The sequence below is a fragment of the Eulemur rufifrons genome, chromosome 14, assembly GCF_041146395.1.
Source record: "Eulemur rufifrons isolate Redbay chromosome 14, OSU_ERuf_1, whole genome shotgun sequence".
In the NCBI taxonomy this organism is placed as follows: domain Eukaryota; kingdom Metazoa; phylum Chordata; class Mammalia; order Primates; family Lemuridae; genus Eulemur; species Eulemur rufifrons.
The window spans coordinates 10,577,820-10,602,912 of NC_090996.1; the positions used below are offsets into that span (position 1 = coordinate 10,577,820).

General features: G+C 40.9%; 1 protein-coding gene across 2 annotated transcripts; it reads right to left on the minus strand.

Moving 5' to 3' along the window:
* Window positions 1-23,328, minus strand: ZKSCAN1 (zinc finger with KRAB and SCAN domains 1). 2 transcript variants are annotated; one of them, XM_069486485.1, is made up of 6 exons: window positions 22,786-23,327; window positions 13,594-14,108; window positions 13,186-13,339; window positions 10,022-10,113; window positions 9,616-9,742; window positions 1-7,181 (listed from the first exon to the last, which is right to left on the minus strand). In XM_069486485.1, exons 2-6 carry the CDS (start codon window positions 14,017-14,019, stop codon window positions 6,289-6,291), a joined length of 1,692 nt encoding a protein of 563 aa, XP_069342586.1. In that variant the 5' UTR covers window positions 14,020-14,108; window positions 22,786-23,327; the 3' UTR covers window positions 1-6,288. The 2 variants fall into 2 exon arrangements, with proteins under 2 accessions (XP_069342586.1, XP_069342587.1); XM_069486486.1 differs by lacking the exons at window positions 9,616-9,742; window positions 10,022-10,113 and having other exon boundaries at window positions 22,786-23,328.
* Window positions 23,329-25,093: the final 1,765 nt, after the last annotated feature.

The window sequence follows — 25,093 nt, forward strand, 5'->3', positions numbered from 1 at the left end:
CTAGAGATGATAATTTATTGTTTTACCATGACCCAGAAGAGAAACAACATAAAGAGAATATTCATTACAAATCCCCACAATTTCCTCCCCAGCCTCACTACTCTAACATTTGTCAGACACCACTGGCCTCCTAAAATGGACCACTGACTATAAATGTGCATAAATTTTATTTTGCTGCCATTTCTCTTAAGATTGAAATTTTAGACCTCAAAGTTTCAAATTATTATTTTCAATGGAGGAGTTCCCTAGCTTTTAAAAAAAAAACCACTTTTCCTCTAAGATTCCATTATTTATCAAAAGAAGCCTTTCTAGAAATGTTAATGAGGATTTGAATTTAAAAATCACTTACTGAACATCTACCAAGCACCTGGACTCTTCAGAGCCTAGCAAAATGAAAAATATTTAGTTTTTAACAGCAATAACTTAATTCTGTGGGTATACAAAGTAAGTTTCTTCTTTTGGTCTAATGTATTCTAAACAAAGAAGTGGGGAACTGACAAAACAAGACAGGTTGTTTTATCCAGTCTACAAATAAACAAGACAATGCCTGAGTTAGCTCTCTATATAGATTTAGGTTTATGTTGACCTGGTTGTAATAATCTATATTTAACTAAAAGTTAATAAAAATACATATGCTCATTTTAAAATAATTACTGATTTTGCTTGAATATCCCACCCCTTACCCCTAAACTCATATATTTTTAGGACATGATTTTCCTGCGTAATCACAATCTGCTTCCTCCCACCCCACCCCCCTCATATATGTTTTCAAATAACCCCTGCTACCAGCAGAAGCATCTCTACATCTAACATGCTTTGTCCTTGCTAGGGCAGACTAAAAACTTTAAAAAGCAGCTGGATGCTGTTCCCTGGTTGAGGTGAGGGGAAGGCAAGTGAGCACTAACCCCAACATACCCCAACAGTCTCCTCTACCTCCCTCCTCAGCCCAGAGGGGCTGCTTTAGCCTCTCTTCCCGCTTGTCCTTCCTAATGCACCTAACCTTGTCAGGAGACTAAATAATAGCAACTCAGGGTGGTTGCAGCTGCCTGGTCCCTTTGGTTTTTAGGACCAAAGGAACTTAAAACCCAAACCTGAAACTGGAATAAAATCCACGTTTTAATACCACCTTTTAATCAATCACAGATCTCATTCTTTATATCTTAAAATACTCAGCCTCACTGCTTAATGAGTGCTTGCTGAAGGGAGAAAATTTAACTTTAATGACCAATTAACTTTGCTGATTACTGAGTAATTTGAAATGAGTCATGATTCTTTAGTAAATGGAGGTGAGAGTCTCAAAGATTAAAATCACAGCAGACCATGGTTTAGAAGTCTATGTAACGCCCACTGTTTCCCTTTCATTGTTTTAGGATAACAGAAAAACATGAGATTGGTGGTGTCCACTATTAAACAGAACCAGACAATACAAAATTATGTTCTCATGTTAAGACATTCTGTATTATGGGATGTCAAAAGTATTTCCCAAACTTTTGTTTGACCTGCAGAATTGGAGATGGCTTACCTCCCTATAACTTCAAGTTTGTTTCACAAAGCTTTGAAAAGTAAAACAGATAATTTCATCTTCAGATATAATAAAAAATTAATCTGAATAGCAAAATAAGTAACTGCTTTTAAATGTACAGTAGTGTGTCCATTCTAAAAATGAAACCTAAATCTACATTAGGAAAACTTTTCAAACAATAATGCATTTTATTAAATTCTCCAGTAGTAGTTGAAATAAAAATCTACCCTAATTTCTATGAAATGATCTATTGTATAATTAAGTGCTATACACTTAATTTTCTTTTCTCTGATTCTATATTTTACTTAAAAATCTGCAGACCTTCATTTGATTTCCCAGATGGGAAACCTCAGCCCCCTCATAAATGTTTCTGAGAAGTTGCTCAGAGTGGGACACACAAAAATATGGCTCCTCTGGCAAGTGTTGTTGTCATTGTTTGACTGCATTTCAATACTGTTAACTCCAATTCATACACAGAGTCTTCCATGAGGATGGCAGGATGAACCTGGTTAGCTGGCTTTGGATAAGCAGATCAGCACGACTACCTGGAATAAAGGTGACCAACTGTAGGATAAAAATTAAAAAAAAAAAAAAAAAAATCTTTCACAGCTATGACACTGCACAACCCCTGTCTCCTAATAATCACAAACCAGGGGAGGAGTGGGAACAGGGAAGGTACACAGGAAGCACGGCCAAAGGGAATATTGCAAAATGCTTCTGAAGCCTTATCAGACAAACTTACTGCAACACCACAGCTGGATGCATCTGTGCCTCTTTCTTCAAGGTGGGAAAGCCCACCTTGGTGTTTCCCTGTCCCAGATTTCCTAAGCAGAAAGATTTAAGAGCTAGTGGGGAAGCAGGACTATGGTTTAGAACCCGATCAGCTTACATGGTCCCCCTGGCCACTCTGGCACATTCCCTACTCTCAACTCTCGGAGAAGACCCTCCTCCCCCACTGCCGAGAGGATCATTCCCTTTGCCTGCAATGGTGACCCAGCTGCTCAGAGGTCAACTTCCCAGTTTTGAAGAGAAAACTTTCAAGCTGCAGATGTTTCCAGTTGTTCCATTTTAGTGCCCCATTAACCTGTTTCTCCTTGCAAATTTGCCAATGTTTGCTCTTGACTGGATAAACACCAAACTATGAAGCTTTTCCCTTCATTTTTCCCCTCCTCAGTTCTGTGCACTGACTTTTTGCTATAACCACATCACTTTCTTCACTATTCGCTCCAAAACTTTGCTCTTTTGGAGTGACGTGTTCTGTCACATAGATTAAAATAAAATACATCATCTGCTTACAGGTAATATACAGAACAACAACAGGAGTTGGAGGTACAAAACACACACTGACATTATGATCATACAAAATATATAGAAGTACCCAACATTAACAATTTTTGTTAAGAAGTTGTACATTTTGCTATTTCTTTAGCATTTCCCCACATTTTTTCCTTCGGTAGATCCTCTGGAATTAAGACTGAGCTCCCTCTGCAGTTTCTCAAAATTCATTACATGATTGGAACATCCTGACGGAATTCATTTTCTGTCCAAAGCAATGAAAGCTATACATAAAAGTTTTCCTCACATATAATATTAATAAAGTTTATTTACAGTGTAAGCTTTCTGATGCTAAGGGGTGAAATGTGATTAAAGGCTTTGCTGTATTTATCACATTCAAGAGGTTCCTTTCTGGAATAAATTCTCTGATGTATATAAGATGTGAATTGTCCCATATATCAAACATCTCAATCTCTCTACACATATTTAGCACAGTTTTACTTTTATGTCTTTACTATTAAGTGCCTTACATATCAAGATGTCTCATATATCTATATTCTCAGGTTTTAGACTTGCTAGCCAGGCTGGAGTAGAAACAAACACCCCACAACTTGAAGAATTTTACTTCTCTTCCTGGCAAAGGTAAGGTATATATTTTAAAAAAACTCTTCCAAAACTTCCACTAGGTCAACTAGCAATGTTAATGGTTAACTATAGAGTTCTTAAACTGTTAACAGACTTCAGCCAGTCAAGGACTTTCAAGTAACTATCCTGAGCACTAATTGGATGTTGCAAGCGTTTTTTGAGCACGATCCAACTACACTTTGCACTGAGCATCTGATAAATGAATGCAGTGCAAATGGTTTTAATAAACAGGTATAACCTCTTTTCCTCAGAAAACACATCTTCAAATAGTTGCTCTCAGGAATGCAGCTAGCGAAGATCCAAAGCAACCCCGGTGGCTATCCAACATAGTCAGTAAGATGTCCCAATAAAATGGGAACTGAATGTGGGGGCCCACGTCATATTTAATTTCCATTTAAAAACAAAACCCAAAAATGATGGCTGAATCATATCAGCATGTAGTTGTGGCTACAAAAGAGGCCAGTGTGGAACTGGCCAAAGACGCTGCCCTCTTAAGAACAAAGTCAGCGCTTGGACAGGAGCCTGGAGTCATGCAACCCACTTTTAGTTGCTTTCTAGTGGGCAAAAGTCCTTGCTCAAAAGCACCAGCAATTTTCTATGTAACCATTGCTGTGGCTCCTTCTTTGCAGAAAATCCTTAAAGCACACCTACCTCCATTTTACTATGAAAGTTACTTAGCTATACTCTTCCGGGTATCTCATCGGTTTTTCTTCAGTTGGATAGGCAGAAATATTCTGACGACTAGTTGACTTACCACTTTAAGTTTTTCCCAGGCAACACTGATGGAATTGCTTAGAAGCTATAGGGAAGTTGTGCTTGGTCCAAGTAATAAAGCCAGAGAGGCCAAAGAATGACTGCTGTGCAGAATTTTAGTTTGGTCTGGAGCTGAGGCCACATTTGTCTCTACCTCACTGGTTCTGCATTAAAACCACGCTGTTGCATGGACTTTTTAGCTGTTGGTCAGTGAAAAACTGATGATAGTTTTAGTACTGTTTCTTAAGGGAAAATCTCAAGCTGTTGGTGGGGTTCTTCCATTATGGGGTGGCCACACTGAAAATCTTCAGGTTTGTTCTTAGTCTATGTTTCTAAGTTTCTGCAGGGCTGTCCACGATCATTTGATGCTCTCATTGGCAGAGCCATCTCTACCCAAGTTCTTGATGGCTACCTACACAGCCCACAATATTTGGGTCTCTTGTATGTGTGAAACAGTCTCCATCATTAGCTTCTAGGTAGCCAACTGCATCCTCCTGCACAGATGATGGGAAAGATTAGTTTCATAACCTCACTTCAGTCTTTAACGACGAGAAACAGAAAAGACACTGCACTATGACAATGTTATAACCAACCATATCTTAGTACACTGGTGAATGTCTCAGAGCAACAAAATATGTTTAGTAATTGCCAGCTAATGACTAATGCTTTTGCAAAGTTTCTGGAGAAGTGTGGGAAAAAATGCTCCCCACAACTTTCCCTTTTCTGAAAAGCAACAAAAATCACATCTTCTGAACTCTACTAAGTTACAAATGATTCAGAAAGTGCCCAGGCCATCATATTGTTCAGCAGGTGACTGAAGAGAATTCTGGCTAAGATCTCTGCCATTGAAAGATGTCAAAAAATGACCTTAGTCAGTGTTCATATTGTTCTTCTTTAAGATGATGACGACAAGAGTCATTTCTGACATTTCATGGTATTTACTTACTGATCCAGGTTTAGAAAGTCTATGCAGGCGGCTAACAAGTGCCTGTCATTTATATTTGGGACAAAAATAGTATCAGACCCTAGAGGTTTAGCACACCTTGTGGTTCTGAATGTCCTCTTTAAAAGGTGGGCCAGGCTACCATATTTCAGGTACTCATACTTCACAGGGCTTTATCATAAATGTAAAAGTCCTGCTAGAAGTCAGTCATAATGAGTGCCTCTTACGTGTTCAGCATTATGTCCAGTGCTGTGCTGTCAGGGATAGAAATATATCCCTTAACAATTGAAGCATCTCTTTTGGGGGAGGGGGGTGACAAAAACTTCATACATGAAACAATGAAGGATTAAAAGACAGTACACAATCAAGTGCTAACTTGTGGAGAAATGCATTTAGGAGTGCTATAGTGCTTTAGGGATTTCAAGAAGGGAGAGAATTGTTTTAATCATTGTTGCCATTTCAGTAGAATTGATCTCAGTGATGAGGATAGAACCATCTACATTTGTTGCAGTCCTTTGGAACTGTAGACTGGTGCACTTACCCTCTCTTTCGGGAAGAGATAGAAATCTTTGGTTTGATACTGATTAGCACAGTCCTCGATTTCTATAGCTTTGGTAGGCTACCAGTGATCATATATAAAACTTATCGTATATATAACTAGCTTGAGCAGCATGTCCCAATGTAGTTTTTAACTGTCCCTCTTTTTTGAGAAATAAGCAAGATGTTGGCCAAGTAGGGCTTATTTGCAGCAAGTAGCTTCTTAACCTCAGTTATCATGTTCATGAAGCCAATCTCGATCTTTCAATTTTATGTTGTGATTGCTGAGAGTCTAATAGTGCCTTAAAGGTATCCTCATTACTGAAAAGCTTGACATTTTCCTATGCGTGTGCTTTTATCTTGTGTGGAAATATCATGTGAACTACCCATATGACTAGCTTTTCCCTGCAGGGGCCGTGTGGAAGAATTGCCTGCCCGCAGACTACACAAAGGCAGAACACTGCTGATGTAACTCTAAGGATCCTTACGTGTGATTTAAAAAAAAAAAAAAAAAAAAAGCTGTCGAGGCTGTTTCATTTTCCCTCCGTGGGCACACATCTCTGAAACAATTTTAGAAACAAAAGGGGGAATGGTTTGATGACAAATTCTTGCTTTACACACAACTTTTCAGGAACGCCCCAAACGCATCAAGGGAGGCTGGGCTGTATTCAGAGGCTCTCTCTCTGGCATGGATTCTGTGGTGCAGAGTGAGGGTCGAGCTCCGGGTGAAGGCCTTGCCACACTTAGTGCACTTATAGGGCTTTTCTCGAGTGTGAATTCTCCGATGCAAAATAAGGTATGAGTTTCGGTTGAAAGCTTTTCCACATTCGCTACATTCATAGGGTTTCTCTCCCGTGTGGATTCTCTGATGTTTAGTGAGGTCTGAGCTCTGGCTGAAGGCCTTCCCACACTCATTACATTCATAAGGTTTCTCTCCAGAGTGGATGCGCTGATGTAGGATAAGATTTGAACTATGACTGAAGGCCTTTCCACACTCGTTACATTCGTGAGGTTTTTCTCCTGTGTGGATTCTCTGATGTAGGACAAGGTTTGAGTTAAGACTGAAGGCTTTCCCACACTCACTACATTCATAGGGCTTTTCTCCAGTGTGGATTATTTTATGGCGAATAAGGCTTGAACTTCTTGTGAAGCATTTACCACATTCATCACATCTGTGAGACTTTGTTCCCGTCGGAACTTCTTCAGGGGTAGTAAAGTTTGAACTCAGACTGAAGCTTCTTCCCAATCCTTTACCCTTCTCTCTTGGACCTCTCTCTCCTGTGGTGGTTTTTTTTTCCTTGACTGTGGCTGGCACTGAATCCCTCTTTTCTTTTCCAGTTTTCTCCTCAGGGTTTTTCTGCTGCTTTTCCACTACTTTGCCCTGCTGTTCACGTTTCTCTCCAGGCTCTTTTTGGACTCTCCCTGCTGTCTCCCCACGTGATGCTACGTCTTCTGAGATCTCAGCCTTTGAGGTTGACTCCTCTTTCTCATTCCTGTTTTCACAACCTGATACAATAAACAGAAAGTTCAAATAGCACCTTTTCCTTTTGAATATGTAAGTTAATCAAGTGACATTATTTTCCAGGAAGCTTCTACATGCCTGCAAAATGACTTCATAGTATTAATCCAAGATAAAATAGGAGAAAAACAAGGGGAAAAACTGGGACAACAGGAAGTAGAGTTGGAAAATAAGAGGGCAGTGGAAAGAAAGGGGACGTCACAGGAGCATGGGGCGAGGGTAAGAATACACAGGCACACTGGGAATGAGCCGAGGGAAGAGAACCAGTCAAGGAAGAAGGGAAGGGATAAGGAATTAAGGGACTTCACAGGTCACAATTCTGTTACTTGATCATTTTGATAATTAATGTGAAGGGACAAGTACACATTTAAAAAAAATCACGTTTCATTTCTAACAAATATTCGTAAGTTTACAAAAAGAGGACAGGTCTTTCCTAAAAATGGTTAGCGGTATTAGCGGAAAGAAGGAAATACAGTTTAAAAAGCAAATGCAGATACTCCTCCAATTCTGTGAGCATTTTATCAACAAGCTGATGATTAACAGGCAAAACAAGAAACTTGTTTTGAACTTGGCAGGCTACAGAGACTTTCAGACACAAAATAGTTTTTCTCCACCAGGGAGAGCAGCACAGAGCTGACAATGCTGAAGTAAGAGATGGAGGGTGAAGAAGTCAGTTGGGGCATTAGTCAACATAATTAAAACCTTCACTAACCGACAACCGAGAATAACTGAGAACAGAAAAAAAAAAAAATGAAAACAAAATCCTGGAGATAGCTTATGAAGAAGATAATAAGAGAAAATGAAACCTTACACATGTAGAGCTAATCCCCTCATTTTAGTAATCGGTATATTAAAACACTGGAATTTACTTTTTATTGTACACTGCTATCTTCTGTGTGTCACTTTGTTTTTAAATGAAGACTGATAAAACTTTGTTCAGTGGTTGTACACTATTTTATATGTTTTATATTTGTCTAGGAAAACACCCAAAGTATACCAACTCTATTCTTTATTTATCTGGTTTTAAGATACCTTTCAAGAGGGTCTACACCATCCCAAACAGGCCCTGGAATGCAATGACTGAGGGAGCTCAATCATAATCCAACTCCTGATTTTTTTGATGAAATCACTATACATACTGAACCAATCGTAAGAAAAACGAAACTGGTTCACTTCTTTTGAATTCTAAGCCAAGGTCCTTGACCATCTGGACTGTTCCCAGACTGTTCCCAATGTTTTTTTAAGTTATTGGAATGGGTAACACTCAGCTCATAAGCACGGGTCAGTTCTTTGGCTTAATTTTCATTTAGTACAAAGAGCAAGTACCAAAAGAAACTATAAACCCCATTCATAGCCATGATTCAAAACAAAACTTGCTGTGGACTTCCCTAGTACTGTATTTACTTGAAGGCATCTTTGCAGCACTGTGTCTTAGTGGTTAAGATCTAGCAGAGACAAATGTGAATTTTGCCAACTGTGTCAGCTTGTCTCATCTGGCTGATGCCTCTTGAAGTTCTTACTACACTCCTAGGCCCCAGAGCTCTTCCTAGAAGATCACCATTAGGTTTGGAAACTGAGATCCTGTTCAAAAGGGATGTCCAGGCACAAGCTCATGGAATTACACGGAACTGTCTCTGAGCAGCACTCAGGATGGAAGAAGACAGAAAGCCCATGGAAGGATGCTCGGAAGTTTTAGGAACATGGTGCTGGGATAACAGGTTGGGATTAGACAGATGACCAGTTCACCTGGTCTTCTCTACTAGATAGATATTCCCCTGACAGAGGCACCTAACTAATGCATGGGGAGTGGAGCAGAGTCCTCCTAGGTAGCTGAGTGGTTGAAGAAGTGAGGACTCAAGGCACAAGAGTTTATTTCTGATCTCAAAGAGCAAAAACTACCTAGAGGTAAAAAATCCACCTGGAATCAGGGTCCAGACTATAACTCCATACTTTTGGAGTTAAACAAACACAAATGTTCTATCTGGTCTGAAGAAAGGGGAACAGGTCAGGCGCAGTGACTCATGCCTGTAATCCTAGCACTCTAGGAGGCCAAGGTGGGAGGACTGCTTGAGGCCAGGAGTTTGAGACCAGCCTGGGCAACATAGCAAGACCCTGTCTCTACTAAAAATAGAAAAATTAGCTGGGCATGGTGGTGTGCGCCTGTAGTCCTAGCTACTCAGGAGGCTGAGGCAGGAGGTTAGCTTTAGCCCAGGAGTTTGAGGTTGCAGTGAGCTATGATGATGCCACTGCACTCTAGCGGGGATGACAGAGTGAGATTTTGTCTCAAAAAAAGAGAGAAAAAGAAAGGGGATCAGCAGTTTCTAAATCCTTATCAACATTCAACTGAATACACCAGAGATCCCACAGCTAACAAATAAGGAGGCAAAATCATGATAGATAATAAGCCTACATCAGTCTTACCCTGGGAAAACACGTTCCCATAATTCTCCTGCCTGTTGTCCCTACTGGGGTTCCTCCGAGCCAGGTTCTGACATCCCCATTCCTCCAGGATGAGGGACACGGCCATATCCTCGATCTTCACCATTGCCTGAAATAACAGGAGATCCCCACACTCAGTTCCCCTCAAACTCAGGGATAATCCCATTGCCCAAACCTGAGTCAGGAACAGAGCTGACTGCATAGTTACAGGATGCTGGGAAAGAAAAGGTGAAGGTGACCACAGCTTGGGGGGCAGAGAGGGTGGCTTGTGGTGGAAAGACACTACATGGGGGATCGGGGCAGCCAGAGTGAGTGGCCTGTGTGGAGACTGTAAAAGAGCTCCAGGAAGATACAAGGGACTCAGGAGGGCAAGGGACCCACAGCTCACCTGGGAATCTGCTGTGAACAGTGCAGATGCCATCGCCTGGTCTCTGGGACTCCCCTCATGAGGAGGGGCAGGAACGTGAGTGGCAGGGACAGCTGAGGAAGGAGAAAGGAGCTGTGGGTAAATTAGCTCGGTTCTGAGCTTCCCTCAAAGGGCCCAGGGCACTCTCCTTCCCGGAGCAGCATGTTCACTATTCAATGTCTAACTACCAAATAGAGAACTCCAGAGAAAAACAAGAGAGAGCAGAACCTCAGTTTTCCCAAGACCTCTACTCTTAAGCAGCAGTCGCAAGGAATCGTTTAATAAAACAGCCCTTAAAATCACCTGGTTCTACCCTTTTATTTTAAAAAGGAGGGGAAATCGCAGCCCTGTGAGGGTAAAAGATTTGCCTGATGTCACTCAGTTAAGAATGGCAGAGCCAGGACTAAAACCAGGTTCCTACACTCAGCTATAGAAGTGGGTAACATTCAGTCCGTGATTCAAATCAGGCTCCTAATTTCCTCCAGTCCAAGGAACAGGATATGAGAATCCCATTTATGTCTACACTTGTGAAAATGCAACACAGCTTTACAATCTTTAGTAGTAATACCTAGAAAGGCAGGGAAGGAAGGGGTCTTCTTACTCCTGGGTAAGTTTTCACCATTTTTTTGTCCCTCTACTTTTCTCCCTCACTTGGCCACAATAAATACAGATTTTTGATAAAATATATACATGGTTCATTATAAGTGTATAAAGGTATGGGTTAACACTCACATAATAAAAGATATCCATAACATATCATATGATCACACTAACTGCAATGTATAAGAAGAATTAGAAAAATTTTAAACTGTACAACTAAACCCCCTCTCCTCCTCTTGCTAAGTACTGTTAGATCTGAAAATGTTACTGGTAGACAGATGATGTTACCGAGATGCAAAGATATTCGAGAAACTAATTTGAAACTGAATTACCAAACCTTGTGACAATTTCAAACCGTACAACAAGATAGGCTAGAGCAAATGCACAAAAAGATCAAGTATCTATCTATCTATGTATTCATTTTCTTTAGAGACAGGGTCCTGCTGTGTTGCCCAGGCTGGAGTGCAGTGGTGTGATCATAGCTCACTGTAATCTCAAACTCCTGGGCTCAAGTGATCCTCCTGCCTCTGAGCCCTTCCAAGTAGTTGGAACTATAGGCACATACCACCATGCCCGGCTAATTTTTAAATTTTTTGTAGAGCCGGGGGTCTTGCTATGTTGTCCAGGCTGGTCTTGAACTCCTGGCCTCTAGCAATCCTCCCGCTTTGGCCTTCCCCAAAGTGCCAGGATTACAGGGATGAGCCACTGTACTGGGCTCAAGTACCTAACTTTTTAAGCTTCCTAAACTTCCTTTAACTAAAGCTTCTTTTAACTTCCTTTAAGTTTTCTAACTCCTGAGAGTTAGGAAACACTCTGGAAGATGAATAGGACCAAGGGGAAATTGAGAATTAACATATGCCTCAATTCATTAAAAAAAACAATTTGCTAAATAACAGCTCTATGGACCAGTTACTCTATGTAAACTGTTATTCTGTCACCCCAAAGCTCTAATCTGGAGCCTAAGACCATGAATATCCTCTCCAATTTCCTGATATTACCCTCTGTTACTCCTGCTCACAGAGTGTGCAGAAACCCTCCAAGCCCTAGAACAACATCAACACTAGTGAAGTTAAACAACACAGCATCGTTTGACATGAATTTCTCCAACATGTGTCTGCTGGCTGTCCTCCAGGATGCATGGAAGAGAGAATGCTTCCTTAAGCTCCATGATCTAATATTCCTACTGTAAATGTGATCACAAAGAAACACATTGGGTGGGCACAGTGGCTCACGCCTATAATTTCAGCACTTTGGGAAGTTGAGATGGGAAGATTGCTAAAGGACAGCAGTTTGAGACCAGCCTGGGAAACATAGTGAGACACTGTCTCTACAAAAAAAAACCAATCAAACAAACACACACATAAAAAACCGCAAATCAAAACAAAAAAAACAAAACACACTGGTTAAGGAATGTGCCTTGATCAACTCTTCTTGAACAACTATATAGTTATGTGCTGCATAATGCCATTTCAGTCAATGATGGTGGTCCTCTAAGATGATAAAGGAGCTGAAAAATTCCTATTGTGAAAAATTCCCATCGCCTAGTAATGTCACCTAGTAACATCGTGGTAGTTCAATGCATTATTCATGTGTTTGTGGTGATGCTGGTATAAACAAACCTACTGCACTGCCAGTCATATAAAGGTCTAGCACATACAATTACATACACTACATAATACTTGATAAAGATAATAAAGGATAGTGTTACTTACATTGTTTTTCTTGTTCCTTTTCTGTTATGTTTGGATACACAAACACCACTGTGTTACAAGTGCCTACAGTATTCAGTACTATAACATGCTGTGCAGGTTTGTAGCCTAGGAGCAAGAGCTCTGATGGTCTCACGGTGATGAAATCACCCAGGGATACATTTCTCAGAACATATCCCTGTCATTAACTGATGTATGACTATACTTTTACCATTTCGTTGTTTTTACTGACACTCTATGCACCTACTTTGATTTTAAAATTTGATAAAGATTTATATTTCTCTCAAAGGGAAAAAAAACACTGATTTTTTATTTATATGACCTTGAACTGATTTTTTTCTCAAGTTCCTGAAATCCCACAAAAAATTTTTCCATTCTTTTCCCATTGTTTGAAATTTTTCAAAATAACCTAGAAAAGAATGATGCTGTATAATATTTTTATATATTTTAAATAAAATGGATCTTTAAAAAGATTTATGATCCCTTTAAAGATAATTTATGATATACTAGAGTGTTTCAAAACCTGGGCTGGCAATAATATTATCTGTTCCCAATACTTTCCTATTAAAAATATGCCAGACGTCTGGAATGCTAACAATTCAATAAATAACGTTAACCAAGTTCATTATGCACAGTTCATTTACCTCCTTACTAACAACATTTAACTCCTGAGATTGGTCTGTAAATTATATTTTCCATAATATTTAGTAATAATGACAATAATGTATAATAGCAAAAACAAGCATGCTTTTTCATAGGCACTCAGCTACACAGAGAGGGCACTTCCATCCTGAATAATTTACTTCTTTTCCCCCCAAATGAAACCTTGCTTCTTACCTCGTGATTGTAAGAGGCGGGGTTTCCGAGATGAATGTTTGAAATGGGACTGGGTGGCCTCCTGATGAAGGTCAAAGCTCGAGGACTCCTGAACTGGATCCAGAGGCACCAGCCCCCTTGCGAGCATCTCAGGTCCATGAACTTGACCCGGGACCTGAAGACAAACAGATTAGGCTTGTGGGTAAATCACTTTTAAAATAGGAATTAAAATATTAAAGAAAGACCATAAGTATGCCAGGGAGGAGGAGGCCAGAATACTTTTTAATATCCAGAAAGAACAGGCAGAAAAACCACCACAAGGACTACTATTAATACTATTAACCCTGGCTTTAAATCAGTAACTTTCTCCTAGCACCAGTCTCAAAGTCCACACCCTGCTCACACATGATAGGTTTCATCTCTTTTTACCTGCTGTCCTGACAAATCAAGCTCCAAGTCTTCTAGAAGAGTCACAGCCTCCTCTCCGCTATCAGGGCGGTATTCCTGCAGCCAGACTTGGAGCTCCTTGGGCAGAATGGAAAGGAACTGCTCCAGCACCAGCAGCTCTAGGATCTGCTCCTTGGTGTTTATTTCTGGTCGCAGCCACTGATGACAAAGTTCCTTCAGTCGACTCAGAGCCTCTCGAGGCCCAAATGTGTTCTGGTAACAGAAGCGCCTGAAACGTTGGCGGAAAATCTCTGGGTCCAGGGGAGGTGTCTCCTGTTGGCTGGAATCCTGCCCCCACATGTGGTCTTCCTCATCTTCCTCTTCTACCTTCACTATCACGATACCATCCTTCTCCTGTGCGGCCTGGGGGGACAGCCCCGTGGCTTCCCTTGATTCAGCAGTCATCATTCAGGCTCAGGGAACTGACTTGATCCAAACAGGGTCTGTGCTCAACTTTCGGGCCTAGATGTTTTATGATAGCTCTTCCTGTATTATTCCTGAAGTATTAAAAAAAGTTATCAGTATGTACAGAGTGACCTGTGCTGCTGATGCTTCACACCAGACTGCATATCAAGGCACTGAGAATACTTCTGAATGACAGCGGAAAAAACAACTGCAGAGCTGTACTGTCTCCACTGTCGCTTCATAAATTAAGGTTTGCAAACAGAAACCTCAAACCGGCAGACTCCACCCTCATGGTGTTTGCCTGGAGTCAGAGCAACTGACCTCCAGGTGGACAGCAGGTTATGAACCCAGCACTGACAGTGCTTAGCCCAGTGAGAGCTGAATGCCAGCAGCGCGCCAGGCTTAAAGCAGCATGTGCTCAATCTTCTTCTGCCCCACCACAACCCTAGCAGGTAGGCAGACCTGTTAGTACCATTTCACAGATGACATAAACTGAGGCTTAGGTTTCCTCAGTAGCAGGTGGTTACCTAGTAGAGTCAATATTCAAGTCAAATTTGAAGCCTTGGGACCTGCTAATTCATTACCTAGCTATTTTTACTATTTTTATGGGTGCCTTGGTCAGTCTAAGGCTGGGGTTTCCAAAGTACAAGAGGATCCACTGGAGATATAGAAAGAAAACGTCAGAATGTCTGTATTTTAAAAGCGAGAGAAATTAAGCCACATTTAACATACAAATTGACACTAACATGCTCACTCTGTCTAAATGTTTAACTCTCACATGTCACATAGGGTACGTGTTAGATCCTGAGGGAAGAGTGAACCTCCCTTTCGCCCACACACCCCGGGGCTGCCAAGATGCCCTCACTCGCTTGCTCACTTTATTTATTTTTTTAAAGACAGGTCTTGCTCTGTCACCCAGGCTGGAGTGTAATCAGGCTGCAGTGGTGTGATCATAGCTCACAGCAGCCTCGAACTCCTGAGCTCCGGCTTGCTCATTTTTAGATACTGTGATTATATCCTGGTTTATCTGAGACCAGTTATGTGAAATGATATATTTTTAAAATTTAACTTTAATTAATCTCACTTTCATAAAAGAAATAAGCAGTTTTAAAGATTTTTGTAGAGAAATTACAATTAGAGGAAATACCAAGGATGCCAACACAAGTGAAGAATAAGAAAATGGCAGAGCTAATGCTTCTCTCTAGAGCAAGGTCTTAGCTAGATTAAGAGGTCAATCTAAATCAAAGATACTAATGAGTGAGAAAGTAGCTGCTTAAAAAAAAATGATGAGGGGAAAAGAATCTCTTTTCAATAAATGGTGCTGGGAAAACTGGATAGCTACATTCAGAAGATTGAAACTGGATCTCCACCTCTCATCTCTCACAAAAATCAAGTCATGATGGATAACAGACTTAAACCTAAGGCATGAAACCTTATGAATCCTAGAAGAAGATGTTGGGAAGACCCTTTCAGACATCAGCCTAGGCAAAGAATTTTTGAAGACCCCCAAAAGCAATCACAGCAGCAACAAAAATAAATAAATGGGATCTGATCAAATTAAAAAGCTTTTGCACAGCCAAGGAAACTATCATTAGAGCGAAAAGATGACCTACAGAATGGGAGAAAATATTTGCTCTCTACACATCCGACAAAGGGCTGATAACAAGAATCTATCTAGAACTTAAAAAAAAATCAACGAGAAAAAAATCAAACAACCCCATCAACAAATGGACAAAGGAAATGAAGAGAAACTTTTCAAAAGACAGAATAATGACCAGCAAACATATAAAAAAAATGCTCAACATCTCTAATCATTAGAGAAATGCAAATCAAAACCACAATGAGATATCACCGAACCCCAGTGAGATTGGCCTCTATCAAAAAATCCCAAAACAACAAATGCTGGCAAGGATGTGGAGAGACGGGAACACTCTTACACTGTTGGTGGGACTGCAAATTAGTGCAACCTCTGTGGAAAAGAATCTGGAGATACCTCATAGAGCTAAAAATAGAAATACCATTCGATCCAGCAATAGCACTATTAGGCATCTACCCCAAAAGAGCAAAAGACATCCTATTAATAAAGACATCTACATCCGAATGTTTATGGCAGCACAATTCACTACTGCAAGGATGTGGAAATAACCTAAGTGCCCGTCAATTCATGAGTGGATTATTAAAATTTGGTGTATGTATACAATGGAATATGACTCAATTATAAGAAATGACAGTGATCTAGCACCTCTTATATTTTCCTGGATAGAGCTTGAGCCCATCATCCAAAGTGAGACATCACAAGATCGGAAGAATAGGCTCCACATGTACTCACCATCAAACTGGCACTAACTGATAAACAGTATGGTGCTCACACGGTAGTAATATTCTCCAGGGATTAGGGGGTTGGGTGGGGGTAAACTCACAATTAATGGACACGGTGAGCATTGTAGAGGGGAAGGGCATGCCTCTAATCCTTGCTTGGGTGAGGCAAAGACATAAAATATAACCAAAATGTTTGTACCCTCATAATATACTGAAATTAAAAAAAACAAATCTGATAAACTTAAAAATATTAAAAAAAAGTGATGAAAGTACAATTTCAAACATCTATATGAAATGTTTCTATTGTTATGTAATTTTAACTGCCAAAAATGATACCAAGTATCCTGGAAAAACCCTTCTATGTTCACATTTTAAAAGCTTGAATATTTTCTAACCTGTTTAAAAATCTTCCGAATGAAGAATTTTAGTGGGTCTTAAGCCTTTTTGTTCAAAATATAAAACACTACCTTGTGACTAGTTTGTAAGAACAAGCTTTAATGTCATGGATGATAAAAATATACTCTGAATTTTGACAACAAAAATTTAGCATGGTTGGTGGACAGGACCAGTCATGAGTTATTAATACTAAGCAGAACTGACAATGCAGTTCTTCCATCCGAATCCACAAATCTTTGTGAAGTATCTTTTTCACCTTTATGGCCATCAAAACTGAGCATCAAATTAAAGTTTTAGAAATAGACCATTCAATTACTTTACCACAATGAGTTAAACTGAAAGATTTAAACTAGCAAAGCATTTTTAATTACATGGCTCTCACTAAAAAAAAAAAACTTCATTAATAATTTTGGTGGAAAAGGGATCATGTACATTTAAGAGCACAAAAATTATCTCAAAATGGCACAATTTATTTTTTTGTCTCACTACACAAAATACTGATAGAATAGTATAATAATACATGTATATAATTTTAATAAATATAATTATTTTTACTGACAGGAATGTAACCAAAAAGGTTTGGAGATGACTGTTTTACTCACAAAGATTATGATTTTAATCTGAGATTTACCATAGTAGTAGTTTTTCTACCTCATTTTTTTGCCTTTAATGAAAACTAGAAATCTTTTTAAAAATAAGTCTATAATAATAATGATGAACACTACAGTCAAGCTGGCCCTTCACATCTGTGGGTTTAGTATCCTCAGATTCAACCAACTATGAATTGAAAATATTCAAGGAAAAAAATAAAAAATAACGCAATAAAAAATAAATACAAGTATAACAATTACATAACATTTACCCTATATTAGGGTAAGTAGTCTGGATGATTTAAAGTACATGGGAAGATGTATACAGGTTATATGCTACTCCCACCCCATTTTATATCAGATACTTGAGCATCTGTGGATTATAGTATGGTGGCGGCGGTGGTGTATGTGTCCTGGAACCAATCCCCTGTGGATACCGAGGGACAACTATACATTCACAAAAGGCTTTCTACTAAAATGTGAAGAAAACCTGGGAATTAAATCATTCTCCAGTGACTTTAAATAGGTGAAAGTCCTATTGCCAACCATTTTCTAACCCTTCCCCTGGATTCCTTCAGACCTGTTTTATACCCCATCCTCCTTGCTGGGGTAAATATATTTGGTTTTTCAACTTCAGATCAGCTTTACTCTTACATCCTTACAGCTATAATTATTCCATTTCCTACACATTTTCTGCATATCTACAATATGCAAGCTGTCCTGTAAAACTGGGAGGAATAAAAAAGTAAGAAGCACGATTTTGACCCTCATACAAATACTTATAGTACAAAGCAGAATGTTCTAAGGAGGCTTCAACGTAAGTGCTAGAGGAGCCCTGAGAGGAGCCCTGAGAGGTAACTGATGGGCCAAAAAGGGAGCCCCAAGAAGAGGCCTCCCTGGAGCTGGGGCACTGAGAACAGACGGGACCTCCGCAGGAAGAGGCAGGGACTAATCCGGCCTCTGGCGAGCTTTTTCCCAACTAGAGGATAGTTTTGCTCAGCCTTTTTCATTCTGAAAAGCAGAAAGACTATCTTTTCCTGCTATGCTTCTCACCCTTCCTGCCCACCACCCTAATTTGGGCTATCTCCTGCCTAGACTAGCGCCATAAGCCCCACATAGCTTCTCTAACTCCAGTTTCTCCCTGTTCCAATACATACAACAGGCCAAGGTCAGCGCAATACTGCAAAAGTGTGCTTCTGGTCATGCCCCCCTGTCCTTCACTCACTCTCGGTGAACCCCTGATGGCATTCCTAAGCCTTCAACCACACACTCCCATCTACTTTTCCAGTCTGACTTCCCACCAATGTTTTTAGTAGTGCTCTCCCCTATTTCAGCCTATCTGGCCCATGAATGTTCCCCAAGCATGAGCCATGATTTTTCATCTTCACCTCTTTGCTTTCCCACCATATCAACTCTTTTGATCAAATTGTTATTCACCCTTTGAGATGCATAAATCTCTCCTGATATCCCAAATTAAATAATGTATCTTCCTTCTTTGAACATCCTTAGTACTTTCTTTGTTCCTATCTTATGGCACTTATAGTCTCCTTCCAGTATCATTATTTGGGTTGCAGTTCCTGTCCCACCTGCCAACTAAATTTTAAGCCCCCCAAGGAGACGGATTCTTGTCTTCTTTGTACTCCTAAAGAACCTGGCAATTTAACTCTGTTAAACTGAACAGATGTTAGGAACCATCCAAACTATTCCAGCTCCCCCTGCCATCCTTTTGTGGCCTTTAAATTCGGATATTCTACTAATAGCTCTTATCACTCAGGCTCAAAACCTCCTCTTGATTCCTCCCTCCTTATATGCATTCAGTCTCCAAGCCCCAGGGAGAAAAAATTCTTTGCTTATATTTATTTTTTGATCTGATCCCATGAAGTCCAGCTTCCTCTTCTTGGTTTCTCCCTACCCTCCCACAGTCCATCCTCTACCTCACTTTCAGATTATCCTGTCTAAAACTCTACAGCTCTGCAGCCAATACCCTCCAGTGCCTGGTCCCAATTTCCCCTCAAGCTACATTTCCCATCAATCCCCCCCCATGAACCTGCTCCATTCAGCAAAAGGAGTCTAATCAGTATTTCCTACATATGCCTCGTATCTTGACTGCCATTCTTTCCTCACATTATATTCAATGCCTGAGATTTCCTCTCTATTCCTGCCTCTTCAAATCCTACTTATCCTTCAAAGCTAAGCTAAGACTGCACTTGCCTCTTATTATTGTCCAAGAATCCTCTAATAGGTATAATAGTAAGAACCAACATTTATTGAGTGCTTTCCAGGTACCAGGTATTATATTAAGCATTTCACTTGACCACACAACTATCTTAGCAGGTAGCTATTATCCTCTCACTTTATAATAAAGAGCTGAGGTTTACTGCCATTAAATAACTTACCCAAGGTCACACAGCAAGTAAATGGTAGAGCCAGGATTTGAAATTAAGTCTGTGACTCCTCAGCTCAAATTCTTTAGTCATTATGCCAAATTTATCCTGTACCCAACATGTGGGGCAAGAGGGGGCTTCTATGTATACACAGATTCTTTGTAAAATGAAGCCCTTCATGAAAGGGACTAGGAAGAATGACCACTCTGGAATGGGCGTCATCTACACCCACTCTTTTCACCAGAGGGTCATCATGTGACTGAAGCCCTCCAGGAAAAGGGAGGAGACACAGCAGGAGATGCAAGTGGGGACTGTCTATGACATAACCAGGTAGGTGCTTCAAACAGGATAATTGAGTAGAAATAGTATGGTAGCTAGCCCATCCATCAGAAGTCTCTACTTTCGTGAACGTTTTATCCTGTTTCAGCTAGGGAGGAGGATAATCTTTGGGTCAGTGAGAATCAACAGCAAGGGACTCTTAGGAGGAAGTGAGCCCAAAGGGACAAAGGTAAGGGCATAGGCACATTCCCTCTGCCCCCTATTGGGACAGGTCCTCTTCCCCACATGCAGTATTTTTCTGCTCCTACTCTGGGCCAGAGAAGAGCCACAACAGCAGTGAAAGGACTGGGTTTTATTTTAGTTTTCCCAGACCATCTGAGCACACAATCTTCTCTCCTGCCTCGCAAGGCCTCAGTGATCTTCATGAAGCTTTTACTATGTAATTTCTTATGATGTTTCTTACTCTGTAATTTTTCTTGCCTTCTTCCTCAACTAGACTATTGTTAAAGGTATGCTTCTTTGTATTACTTAGATCGCTTAGAATGATTTCTTGCAAGCATTAGTTTTCAAAAAATAATTGGCTGAATTTACAATGTTACTGTTATTCTGTCTATTCATTCTGCATTCAATCTTGTCCTCACATTTGTTCCACCAGCTACTTGGAAGAGTTTCATGTTAGCGTTACAGCTGCTCCACCACTTACTAGTTGATGAACTTAGGCAAGTTAACCTCTCTATGCATCAGTTTCCTCATTTGTATAATGGGAATAAGAAACAGTATTTGCCTCACAGAGCTGTTGTGAGGATTAAATGGCTTAACATGTAAAAAGCACTTAAAACACTCTCTGGCATTTACTTATTGCCAGAGAAATGTTTGAATTTTTTTCAATAATCTTCAGATATGTACCTGTACATTCCAATTTTCAGACTGCTTATCGACTGCAAGCAATGGGAGAAATCCTATAATAGTGAAAGCAGCACAGGCTGGAACAACTGAATTCTAGTTTCCCACAAATAAGTTAACGTATCCTGAGTGAGTTATTTACCTTCTCTGGGACTCAGTATTATCAGCAGAGAGGTTGGGGGGAGTTCCAAATAGTAGGAAACTACCTCTGGGGTTGCTCTGAGCTGAAAAACATTCTGACATACCATCCACTTTAGACAAGATTACCCCAAGCAACCATGGGATAACTTCAGTTCTCACCAAGGATAAATATAAATGATTTTCTTACAGAAAAGGCTTGAAGTTACAAGCTCAGTATATTTCAAAGGTTGTTTTCTAAACAACCCAGTATTTTTTCCAGCGCACAGTCTTGAAAGTTTAAATTGCCCCTCTTCCCCGATTTTTTAACAGAGCTATACAATGTTGTAATATGAAAAAACTACCTTAAAAGACAGCTAGCTACCCAAAGAATATTGATACTACCACAGAATGAAAAGATAAGACTTAGCATACCACTAATCTGCATTTAGATGTAATATAAAACATTAGAAAAATTTTATTAATAAATGCTTAGTTCAAACAGAATCAGCAAGACTACAGTATTAAGTAGCTAGCTTCCCTGTTATTTTAAAATGGTGAAAACTGCCTGAAACAATGAACAAGAATCTTGCATAGTAATTCAGAGAGGATACAAACCTGGAGAAACATTCTGGGGCAAATCTTCATTATAGTTCTGTACGTAATAAAACTATTTCTCCACATCTGGCCAGCATATATACTAACAGTGCTTTGTTGATGTGGTTACAATGAATCCTCCACAATTCAATTCAACAAGTATTTATTGACCGCCTCCAATCCGCCTAGCACTGGCCCGTACAATAAATGCTTTCTTTGGTCCCAGGCCATGGAACAGCCACTCTCTATAATGAAAGTATCTTATTGTGTACTGGAGGCACTGCAGGAAAGGGAGGGGGGAAGGGGGAGTGTCAGGCTAAACTGTAGTTGAATTTTTCAATTACACTGACTTAATCAAATCATTTCAAAGTTGGAAGGGCCTTTGGAGAAAATCTAGTTAATTTTATTGATGACAAAATTGAGTGGGCGTCTTGTCTTATCCAAGGTCACTCTCCTAATGGTCCACTGCAATTTCTACAAATTCCCTTCACTCCACACCCATTCCAAGTCAAGCAGAGTAACTACTCAGAACTGAAAAATCCACCTGATCTCCCGGACAGCTCATTTTAAAATGGCCTTAAAAGCATTCCATAAAGCTGAAAGAGAGAGAGGTGTACATAAGCTCTACTATATCCAATTCACTTCTTTATCCACTATGACTAGGCTTCAAGTACTCTTCAATCACCGCGCAGTGGTGGGGGTGAGGTGAGGAAAAGCAGGTGATCGGGAAACGTATGCGGCACCTCAAAATGTGTCCATCTCTCATCGGCCTTCCGCATTTTTCACCTCCAGGTCGTGAAGGACCCAGAAAAAAAAAAATCTCTCACCGGAATCAATGCAAATGGCGACGGCGGGAGAGCAGAAAAATCAGAGAGGGATCAGTTCGCTCACGACCCCCTTCTCAGAAACGTCAAACCACGATGACGACACTGCGGGCGACGACTTTTCCCCAGGTCTCCGAGCACCCCCGGGCACTGAAACCCTCGCCCCCTCCTCGCCTGGACCCGGGGGTGGGGCGGGCACGTCTCCCCGGGAGACAGCGCTGCCTACGGCGGGGCCTGGGGAGGAGGCAGGCGCACCGACGCTCTTCGCACTCCGCCTGGTCCACAGCTGCAGCGCCCACCCTCACGCACACACCCCAGCGGCGCCGCCCGCCCACCCCAGAGGCCGGCCCCAAGTCTCACCGTGAGCCCCAGGAGCGGCCTCGGGGCGCTGGGCGAGAAAGGGGAGCTGACTCTGGGGCTCAGGCCGGCCGAAGGGCACCGCACACCAACCTAGGCCCTCCGACGCCTCGACACAGACACAATGAGTCACAAAGGCCGGAAGTGTGTCAGCACCTCGCCTTCCGGGACTGCGCTGCAATTCTGGGTCCTCTCTAGGAGCGCGGGAGGACTTTGCATCTCGGTTCCTGAGTCGCCGGGCTGGAGCCCCTGTCCTTGCATGGTCAATCCTACAGCTTTGAGGTTCCGGCCCTTGGCCGCCCCCAGTTAATGTGGGGACCAAGGACGGGGTGGGGTAGTTCAGACTTTCCCTGACACAAACAGACTCTCCAGCTGAGATACCAGTGCATGTGAGGATTCAATTTCTCCTGTCTTTTCCATCTCGGGTAGTCCTTGTAGTAATTATGGTTATTATCGAGCAATAATAATACTTAGTAATTGTATGTCTGTGGCAGAAGAACTGAAACAAGGGTGTGGACAGAGGAAGATCAAAGTGAAGCCAGGGGTGGCTGATTTCACAAAGCTGCCCCGGTAGCTTCTCTCAGTGCCGTGGGGATGTGCGCCAATTGAGTGGGTGGTATTTTCAAATACTTGGCCTGTGGACAAGGGGCGTCTTTTCACAAGCAAGCTAGTTATAAGGTTGTGTGCTTCGCTCATGTGGCATATGCAATTATAGCAGTTTAAAAGGAGTTTTCAGAGTAGTAACAGACACTTTTGCCTTCGAGGTGCTTTCACAAACTACCACAATTACAACCTTCACCGTTGTCTTGCAGGGTAAGGCAGGAATAAGGATCCACTTTGTGCAAGGGTGACCACAGGCTTCAACGGTTGTGACTTTCCTCTACTGTTCCAAGACAAGTTCATGGGAGAGACCGAACTGGTAGCTTGGTTGCATGACTCCTACTGCTTGGGGGAATTTACTTTAAAAAAAAAAAAAAAAATCTTGAAAACTACAAAGCAATTACAATATCATTAAAGGAAATTTGCAAAATGGAGAAAAGTAATTATAATTCTTCCACCCTAACTCAACTATGACAGGTTTAATTTATCCTTTTCCTATCTGTTTTCATATATAAATAAATATATATTTATGGTATTTTAAATATCGTTCAAAACCATAGTTGTATTGGAGAGGTGGCTGGTATGTTGGAAGTAGCTGCCACATTGATACCATGTGAACGCTTTTGGAACCTGAGCTGATTGGATCGGGTGCGGGTGTGTGATGGCAACACAGCTAGTACCTGTGCTGCCCAGTAGAACTAGGAAGTGGCCTGGCTTGAGAGCTCCCATTACCGGACCAGCAATGACAAATTGAAACAATGAGGTTCTCTTTCTTGGGGAGTTTAAATGTTAAATGAAAAGGGGAGGGGGGCGGGGCAAGCAGAAATCAGTAAGCAGAAGCCATCAGGAGACAGAAGCCAGGAGGCGGTGGAAGGAAGTCATGAGTAAGCACAGGCTCACTTGTGGCATCGAGAAAAACCAAACAGCTACAGCAACAAAGACAGTGAGGGGCTGGCACAGCACCATGGCAGAGCACACAGAAGGGAGCCCAGGTACCCAGCATTCAGGACACACAGCTTGATGAGGGGACCGCTTGAATAACCTCCAGGCCTCAAACAATGTTTTATTCTCTGCATTGCTTGACTTAGCTGCAGATGTCATTGCGCCCTATCTCCCTACTTCCCTGCATGTCCTTACAATAAATCCCTTACCAACAAAGGAGTCTAACTTTGTTCCTTGCCCCCTGGAGAAGCCCAACATAATAATAATTGATGTGAAATCATGTGTACTACTTAAAAACAAATAATATCATATTAACATTTTAAATTTTGCTACACAGAGTGGATACTTATCATTTTAATATTTATAGTATTCCAGTGAGTGGCTACACCATTATTTAATATTTCTCCTATTTCTAGACCTGTAGAATTTCTGAGAGTTTTCCCTAAATTTTTCACACAATGAGTGTGTGTGTGTGTGTGTGTGTTACTTATTGTTTTCCGCACCTGTGGTTACTGAACAAAGCAGTGTAGTAGAGGGAATCAGAGATGGACTTAGAAGGCTGAGCCCTGGCCTGGGCCTTTCTAGCAGAGTGGTCACGGGCAGGTTCTTTATCTTCAGTAGGACACATTCATTTAATCTATAAAGTGGGTATAATAATAATACCTATCTTTTAGAGTGGTTGTGAGAGTTAAATGCAATGATCTTTGTAAAAGTATTTCTTCAACTATAAAGGGTCACAGAAATGATATTTTTATTTATTGGAAAAGCC

Excerpts from the sequence above, each read along its gene's own strand:
- ZKSCAN1 (XM_069486485.1), bottom strand. The coding sequence starts at position 14,019 with ATGATGACTGCTGAATCAAGGGAAGCCACGGGGCTGTCCCCCCAGGCC. Across the intron at positions 13,340-13,593 it reads TTGATTTGTCAGGACAGCAG|GTCCCGGGTCAAGTTCATGG; the intron begins GTAAAAAGAGAT and ends GTTTGTCTTCAG. Across the intron at positions 9,743-10,021 it reads TGTTCACAGCAGATTCCCAG|GCAATGGTGAAGATCGAGGA; the intron begins GTGAGCTGTGGG and ends CTGTTATTTCAG.